Below are 9374 nucleotides of genomic sequence, written 5' to 3'. Positions count from 1 at the left end.
TGATAAAGTGAGACCTTGTCCTTATCTGGAAAAATGAGAAGTCCTTTAGAAGAACACTGAAATCACAATTCCAGGGTATGTGATTTTTATGGTCCTTTTTGAGGTGTGAAGAGATTGCTGCACACCTGACAAAAGGCCATGATCCGGGGTTTAAAAATGGCAACAATAGGGGCTGGGGATGTGGCTCAAGCGGTAGCGCGCTCGCCTGGCATGTGCGGGGTGACCTGCAGTCTGGGGGCAATGAGTACACGGCTGCTCTGAAGACATGACAGATTGTTGGTGGACAGAGTACTTCAATGACATCAATATCTCATGGCAGGAGCCACCATGAAGACTGATGTGCCTCATTAGTGACTGAGTTTACAGAGGAAACAAGATACAAAATACTGTTTTTACACTATGCAAATGTAATACTGGAGAGAGGAATGCTCTAAACACATACCTGCTTAAATTTTTAAAAGCTAGAATGAGAAACTAAAAACTGTGGTGGGGGCTGGAGCTTTGGCTCAGTGGTAGCACACTTGCCTGGCATGTTTGAGGCACTGGGTTCAATTCTCAGCACCACATATAATAAAATAAAGGTTTATCAACAACTAAAAAATATTTTTAAAAAAATACTAGTGGTGGGGGCTGGGGATGTGGCTCAAGCAGTAGCGCGCTCGCCTGGCATGCGTGCGGCCCGGGTTCGATCCTCAGCACCACATACAAACAAAGATGTGTCCGCTGAAAACTAAAAAATAAACATTAAAAAATTCTCTCTCTCTCTCTCTCTCTCTCTCTCTCTCTCTCTTTAAAAAAAAATACTAGTGGTGGGCACCCATAGGGGAGGGAGGAACCAGGGTAAAGAGGGATAAAAGTGAGATGTTGGTGACCGTACCTTCTTTTATAAAAGTTCTGATTTTGAAATGCAGGGCTCTATGTAAAAAAAAAGAAAACTCTAAAAATTGAATATAAGCCAAAACAAACGGACCTAGTTTCATATCAAGTTGGCACCACGGTCACACAAGATAAAGAACCACTCAGGTGACTTTCCAGAAACCATGCTTGACTATATATACACACCATGATTTATTCTATGGGGAAGTAAGCACAAAGAAAGTTCAAACTGCATTTGGAAGTCTTATTGTTAGTAGTGATATTAATATTTTGAAATCATTCTAGAAACCATTTTACACTATATAGCAAAAAATATATCAGGATCAATCATGCTATTATAAACCAAGACTTTCAGTGTAAGAGGAAAAGAAGTATAAAAAAAATTAAATGAAAACCCTCTAATCACATCTGAACTGGAAATATCAATACACACTTGTGCAGTTTCTTTCTCTGAAAAACACCCTCTTCCTTGCTCCAAGTCCTAGAAGCAGAGACACAACAGCAACCAGCATCTCAAGTGCCCAGATCATGTTCTTAGCCATCACATGCCTTTGAGAGGAGCAGGCACCTGAAAGTGACCGATTCCTGATCTGGGAAAGGAAACAAGCAAGATGGGCCAGCCAAGGAAGTGATCAAAGATCCTGAACTTACAGAAAGGAAATAATAGCCAACCTATGAGGCTCTTCTTTATCACAATGGTGTACCAATGTGAGCATTGGTAAGAATAAAATTAATAGACAGAATCAAGCATTTATTCTGCCTTTTCTTATTGAACTATTTTTCAAAGTAACCAAATAGCTGAGAAAAGAAAATTCTTTATAGAAAAACTCGGCTTCAAGAAACATCAGTGAAGTAGAAAATTACCACTTGAGAACCTTTAATAAAATAATCTAGGGAGAGATCACCAGTGGAGACTGAAACCCTCAGAAGAATGGATCCTGGGAGCTTCTCCGGAGGATGAGGCGGGCACACAGAGCCCACTGCCAACCTCAGCACCACTGTCAGGGGGGCCACCTCACAGGTGAGGTATCAGGAGAATACAGCACCCCATGAAGTTCCAGAACCATGTAAGTCTTCCAGAAGACACCGTCTTCCAGTCATAAACGAAGCACTTTATGAAACCAGGAATGACAGTGTCATGGTAAACTTCATTCTGAGCTGCAGGCCTAACACCAGGACAGCTGGCATTCCCAGACCCCCTCGAGTGTGTGTCCTTTGTGGTGCCAAGCAACGCCCAACTCTGCTGCCTTTTTAAAGGAAGCCTCTGAAAGTCTTGAGTATGACATTCCCCTCTCCTGTAACCATGAAGCCACTTTCCTAGGGGATCACAGCAAGGTCTAGAATAAATTCCTTTGCTCCCTCGACCTTCATCCTAATACTTCAGATGTTCCCAGGTGACCTCTTTCCTTCATAAACTAACATATCAGAGGACTTTTTAGGCTAAGATGTTTTTAACACTAATACTCTGTAGGTAGGTCATCTGACCTCATTAACAGAATTCTGCATAATTTAAGATTGTAAAGACTAAATATAAAGCAATTTCCTCTTTCCTGAGGCATAAGTTTGGGGAACATACAATAATTTTAAGAAAATTCATGGAATTCATATTATTAGTAAGAGCTGAAAATTTAGAAACAATCAGCAATAAGATGATATCTGAATAATGGTACTTCAAGAAATAATTAAAAATTACATTTTAACAAATGTTAAAAATAACAAAACAGGCTATCAGACAGTATGTACAGTCTGATCCTGTAACTGTAAGAGAGTTATTAGACATCAGCAAGAAAGTAGAATAGGGAATTCCAAGTCTGCTTCCTCCCCCACACAGACACAGATTTAAAATTGGTGCATTCAAAGCCCTCCCTTGGGTGTGGTACCGTGTGACTGCAAAGAACTCCCAACTTCTGATTCTCCCTGGATCAAGAAAGGAGCAGATGTATCCCTAAAAAATGTAAGACATTGGATATATATCTCAAGGGACTGGTTTTTATCTTGTCTTAATCAAAGCAGGGAGTAGAACAGAGCACCACATCAAGGACCAAGAACAAAGGCTGTCCATTAGCACCAGAGGCTGCAGTACCACAGACAGACACTAGGTAGAGCTCCAGGACTATGGCGCTACCATAATCAAGCTGTCAAAAGTCAAAAGTCAAAAAATAAAAATAAAAAAAATCTTGCACGCAGCATAAGAAAAGTGACCCATCATATACAAGAGAGTTTCTATTAGTGTCAGAAGACTTCTGAGAAGAAACACTGCAGGCTTGAAGGGACTAGGATGGTATATTCAAAATGCTAAAACCAAAATAACCAATGAAACAAGAATACCTGGCAAGAGAGAAGTTAAGACTTCTCAAGATAAGAGCTGAGTGAGTTCAGCACCAGGTTTCTTACTGATAAAGAAAGTCCTTCAGTTTGAAGTGAAAGAATGATAAATAGCAACAAACACTACAAAAATATAAAGCTCCCTGGCAAAAGTAAATATACAGACAAATATAGAATTCTGCAGTAAGGTAATGCAGTTGCATAAGTCATTTTAAATCTTATACAGAATTTTTAAAACCAAAAGCATAAAAGTAATCACAAATCTATTAACAGATGAGCAATATAACAGCGATAATTGAGACAAAGAATAACAAAAGGCAAGGGGACAGATGTAAAGAAGCATGAATTTTATACTGAAGTTAAATTATCAGTTTAAATAACTTTAAGAGGTTATAACTTTAAGAGGTTTTGTGATTGCAGTGATACCACAAAGAAAACAGATATACACAAAGAGGAATGAGAAGGGAATCACCATATATTATTATAAAAATCAATAAAACAAAAAAGCAAGGATTTTAAAAATGATCAACAAAACGGATAAAACTCTAGGTTGAGTGACTAAACAAAAAAAAATGAAGACTCAAATAATTAAAATTGGTAATGAAAAGGGGAGCTACTTGGAGGCTGAGGCAGGAGGATTGTGAGCTCACGATCAGCCTGGATAGCAGAGCAAGACCTCACCAGTAGAAAAGGAAGAGGAGGAGAAGCAGGAAAAAGAGAAGCAGAAAAAAGAAGAGAAAGAGAAAAAAGAGAAAGGATGAGGAGGGAAGTGATGAGGAAGGGGAGAAGACAGGAAAGGAAAAATGAAAGAGGGCATTACAACTGGTAAAAGGGTTATAAAGATGACCAGTAATAATTATATACCAACAAACTGGATAATCTAGAATCGTCAGGTAAGTCCCTACCAAGACTGACCATGGAGAAATAAAAAGTTGAACACACTTATAACAAGGAGATTAAAGCAGTAATAATGAAAAATAAAATAAATGAATCTAAAAGAACATCTCCCCGCAAAGAAAAGCTTAGGACCAGAGAACTTGACTTAGGAGTTCTGCTAAGCATTTAAAGAATTGACACCAATTTGTCTCAAACTTTCCCAAGGAACTGAAGCAGAGAGAACACTTTCAAACACCTTGAGGTCAGAACCAAAACCTTTCCCTCTAAGATCAGAACCAAAAGGGAGCCCATTCTCACATCACAATTAGTCATACTAGCTAGACCATGTTGACAAGAAGAGGAAATAGGTATTCAAATTAGAAAAGAAGTACACCTAGCATTATCCACAGATGAAATTATTTTATATAGAGAAAAATCTAAAGAATACATTAAAAACCATACAAATAAATGATTTCAGAAGTTTCAGGATACAAAATCAACACACAAAAATCATATTTCTGTCTACCAACAATGACCAATGCAAAAATAAAAACCATCCCATTTCCTAAAGCATCAAAAAGGATAAAACACTTGGGAATAAACCTAATAAAGGAGGTAAAAGAACTCTGGTAAACTACTAAACATCACTAAAAGAAATCAAAGAGGATAAAAATAACTGCAAAGATACCCAGGCACTCGTGGTTGGTGAGACTTAGTATTAAAATGTCCGCACCACCCTACACCTTACAAGATCTACAACAATCTACACCTTACAAGATCTACAACAATCTACACCTTACAAGATCCCTGCCAAAATTCTCATGAGATTTTTCACAGAAATAGAAAAACAAATCTCAAAAAGATAAAAAATAAATAAAGAATCTCCAAGGATTCCAAATAGCCAATCTGGAAAAAGAACAGAGTAGGAAGTCTCATTCTTCCTGATTTCAAAGCAATGGTGATCAAATCAACATGGTACTGACATAAAGACAGATACCTATCTGCTTACCTAGGTAGGTAGAGAGACACAGACACACACACACACACACACACACACACACACACACACACACACACCCCAATTAGATGGAATAGGGAACCCAGAAATACACCAATGCATACATGGCTAAATAATTTCCCACAAAGGTGTCAAGAATATACAATGAGGAAAAGATAGTCCTTTCAACAAATAATTCTGGGAAAACTGGATATTCACATGCAAACAAAAAAATCTGGACCCAAACTTTTTATTATTTACAAAAAAAATTAACTCAAGATGGATTGGACTTCAACCAAGGAGCTAAAATTATGAAACTCCTAGAAGACATAGGGGAAAGCTTTAGGCACTGGATTCAGCATCTGTACTTTGGATATGGCTTCAAAAGTCTAGATAAAAAATCAAAAGTGGAGAGATGAGACTATGGCAAATAGAAACTTTCGTATGTCAAAGGAAACAACATAGTGGAAGCTCCACAATCGCACTGGAAAAAATATTTGCAGATCTTCTAAAAAGGGTTACCACCCAGAATGTTTAAAGGAATGTTAACGAGGAAAAATCAAATAACCCAGTTAAAAATGGACAAAGGGTTTAAATAAATATTTCTTCAAAGATCACACAGATGAAAAACAAGCACATTAGCTGATGCTCAACATCATACATCATGAAGGAAATGAAAATCAAAACCACAACCAGATGCGACCACATCATTAGAATGACCATCACTAAAAGAAGAAAATAACAAGTACTGGTGAGAAGGCAGAGAAAATGAGCCCTGTGCGCTGCTGGCAGGAATGTGAGCTGGCACAGCCACCATGGAAAATACTACCGCGGTCCCTCGAAAAATCAGAAATGGCACAATAATGACTCATCAACCCCCTTGTAGGTATATAGCCAAAAGAATCCCAACAAATTGTGGAGAGAGAGGTACTCACTCCAGCTTACCACAGCATCATTCCCAGTAACCAGAGCTGGAAGCAGGCCAACAGATGAACTGACGCGAAAATGCGGCTCAAACACACAATGAACATCATGCGGCTCTAGAACAGAAGTCCTCCCTGCCACATGCTGCAACAGGTGACTCCACTAGTATGGAGCACCTAGAACCGTCAAAGTCACAGAATCACGGGTAGCAGGAGGTGACTAGGAACATGGGGGAGGGACAGTAACTGATGTTTTTGGATAGAGTCTCTGTAGGCTTTGCAAGGTGAAAAGGTCTTAGAAATCTGTTGCACAACAATGTAAAACACTTCACACTACCGATCTGTACTCTCAGGAAAGGTGCAGACGGTAAATTTAACGTTATGTGTTTTTGCCACAGACTAAAAGGGGCTGTATTAAATGGTATAAGCACAAACCGTAAAGAACGACAGCCTGGCAGCAGGCAACCAACGCAAGCTCACAGCTGCCACTATCACCATAGCTTACTCACCGCTCCTTAGGAAACATTGCCTTACTACTCTCTCTCTCATCCCCATCCTATCCTTAATTTCTTAAATAATTATTCTTCCTAGGCTCCACCAAAAAAAAAAAAAAAAAAGGCATTAAGTTTCCATTAATTCTCTCCTAGGAGCTAAACTGAAAAAAATAAACTTTAAAAGCAACATAAGGACACTTTAAAGTTCCCTACATCAAGTTCTTAACTGTAATGTACAATGTATACATTGGCCACAGAACAAAATAGCCTATCATTAAGGAGAATTAGATTTGAAGAAATAAGAGTTTCCTAGAATTCTTTGCTATTGCCTACCAGGTTAACAAACCCCACAACAGTGCAGGATTCTTCTGCTTGAATAGCATTAGGGCCACAATGCTTTGGGGGGGGGGATTTGAATTTATTATCTTCAATATAAATGTAACTGTATTGTGGCTTTCAAAAAGATTTACTCTACCATGAGACCACTCAAAAAAAAATGTAACAGTGGAGAGAGGAAGGAGGAAAGAAGATGGAGGAATGGAGTTCAGAGGAAGCGAGACATAGTGAGGTTGCCCCTCCACACAGGAGCTGGAGCCACACATGCTGCACTTGGGAACCCCAGAGCCCACGTCCTCAATTGCCATGGGGATCCTGCTCTCTCTGAGATATAATTAGGACTACACAGATCTGAGGAGGGATGTGCTTCCAAAACCTCCTGCTTTAATGATTATACACCCTTGATAACACTTCTTCTTTAGAAGCGTGAAAAACATTAAAGGAAAAGCCACACTTACCTGAATGTAATATATGCCCTTTTCCTGAGCATACATCATTAGAAAACAGTAATCTAAGTTTTGCTTTGTTCTCCATCTGAAACAAATAGTTTCAAAAATAGGTTAGGAATCAGACTGAAATTTAACAAAGTAAGATTAGATGTATAAGCCTCAAGTTTTTTATTATAACACAAGAGTCAAAGAAAATTCTCTTTTCTCTAATGCAGCATTAAATACACCAAATACATTCCTAAGAACACCAATCTTCAAGGTGTCCTGAAGAAAAAAAGGTCGAGTAAGTGTGGGAAAAACTGTGCACATATTTCTTTCCTGGAGATATGCTAGTACATTAGAGACACTGAAACATCTAGCAGCAAAAACATTTGCTGAGAAAAACTTTTTTTTTTTTTAAACCATGCTGGGGATCAAACCCAGGGCATCACGTATACTAGGCAAGCACTCTACCACCGAGCTACATCCACAACCCAAGAAAAAGAAATTTTAATCCAATATTTTCCAAACTTCCTTGACCACAGAAAATGTTCAAGTAACATTTGAATGTCTTGATGAACTAATCCTTAGATAAATCATACTTTAGGGAACTCTGGTACCTAGGACTGTGTTTTACATACAGGTACAGATTTAAAAATATGTATTGAATGCAAGTACAAATAAATAAATACATATTTAATGTTAAAAAATTAAATGTAGAATATTTAGACCTTTCAGTGAATTCCTGGAAGCCTATAGAAACACACTAAAAATGTATAACAGAAGTGATTCCAAAAGCCAGTTTAAGGAAAACACCGTAAACTAAAAGCTTATACTAAGAAAACTTCCAGAATACATCTCACAAGCTGCCCTGGGCTTCATGAGATGATCTTGAGTATGTTAGCAAATCCAGCCCTAAAATTTTTGCAGGTTTGATTGACAGAAACCACATTTATTAACTCCCACACTCACAGAATGGAAGACTTTAAAGGACACTCAGCTCACCTCACTCTTTCTTTTGAGTCTCCAAACGTCTCCTTTAGGTTTGTCAAGTCAGGGTAATAACTTTCAGGGGGTGATATTACTTCCACCAGGCCAGAACTGATTTCTTTAGAAAATCTGCCATGAGAAAGATAAGCTCAGTTATTGAAGCTCTGTGAGATTTTATTTAACATCCAATTTAGCACATTTTACATAAAATACACCAGAGAACATGCGTAGCAGGAATAATGTGATGGTCAAAATGTGCTAAATAAAGCTGCTTATCACTGAGCTTATTTACCTGAAAACACAGGTTTTTCTAGTAGCACAAGGTTTAGGGTTTTGTTGTTCTTGTTCTTAGTACTGCTTTAAAAAAAAAAACAGTATAAAATGCCATTAACCTTAGAGTAACAGAAAGCCCAGGAGAACTGCAGTCTTACATTCCTACAGGCAATCGGAATATTTAAAAAAAAAAAAAAAAAATCAAGGTCCCACAGAAAGTAGGGAAATAAAGGAAAGAAAACAGATTAATTTCTGTATGCATCTAAATACATATACTTGTGCAAAATTCAAAGTTCTTCAATTTTCCAGAAGCTACAATTTTCCAGAAGTTGTAGGTTATAGATTATGTCACTCCAGGCCGGTGCTTCTCAACTTGGGTGATTTTATCCTTTCTGAGACATTAAGCAACATCTGGAGGCATTCTGGCTGTCATTACTATAGGAAATACTATTAAAAATACCGGTCAAACGTACTCTGCCCAGGTCAGCCCTGACAACAAAGAATTACATAACCACAAACATTAAGAGCATTAAGCTGGAGAAATCCTTTTCTGAAGTTTTAAATCAGTCTGCATGTGTACAAATGTAATTTTTCCACATCTGCATTCTTCCTCATTTTTGCAAATCTCCAGAAAATGCTTATGTAACTACCTGCCTTTGCACAAATGTTCTTAGTGTTTGACTGAGCTTTGTTTCTGGCCTTGGTTTTCCTGCACATTGAGGAAGAAGTAAGTCAACAGAATGACTGCACCAGCCCACCACAGGCCTGCCCGTTTGGTCTAGGGGAAGGGGGACCAGTTATTAATTACTGCCCTGTTCCTTCATTTGAGGACTCCACATATCAAAGTGCATTTCTA

At 38.2% G+C, this 9374-nt stretch overlaps 1 protein-coding gene across 1 annotated transcript in view; it reads right to left on the bottom strand.

Moving 5' to 3' along the window:
* Window positions 1-5394: 5394 nt before the first annotated feature.
* LOC144249846 (alpha-1,3-mannosyl-glycoprotein 4-beta-N-acetylglucosaminyltransferase A-like) overlaps window positions 5395-9374 on the bottom strand; it is a 69301-nt gene continuing 65321 nt past the window's right edge. The window contains exons 7-9 of the mRNA XM_077792044.1: window positions 8261-8374; window positions 7286-7361; window positions 5395-5463 (exon numbers count right to left, since the gene is read on the bottom strand). Of these exons, the coding sequence (XP_077648170.1) occupies window positions 5395-5463; window positions 7286-7361; window positions 8261-8374 (259 nt within the window). The remainder of the gene's footprint in view (window positions 5464-7285; window positions 7362-8260; window positions 8375-9374) is intronic.

The sequence above is a fragment of the Urocitellus parryii genome, chromosome 12 (genome assembly GCF_045843805.1).
Source record: "Urocitellus parryii isolate mUroPar1 chromosome 12, mUroPar1.hap1, whole genome shotgun sequence".
Taxonomy (NCBI): Eukaryota; Metazoa; Chordata; class Mammalia; order Rodentia; family Sciuridae; genus Urocitellus; species Urocitellus parryii.
The sequence above is the reverse complement of the archived record's forward strand: the minus strand, read 5'-3'. Positions and strand labels throughout refer to the sequence as shown.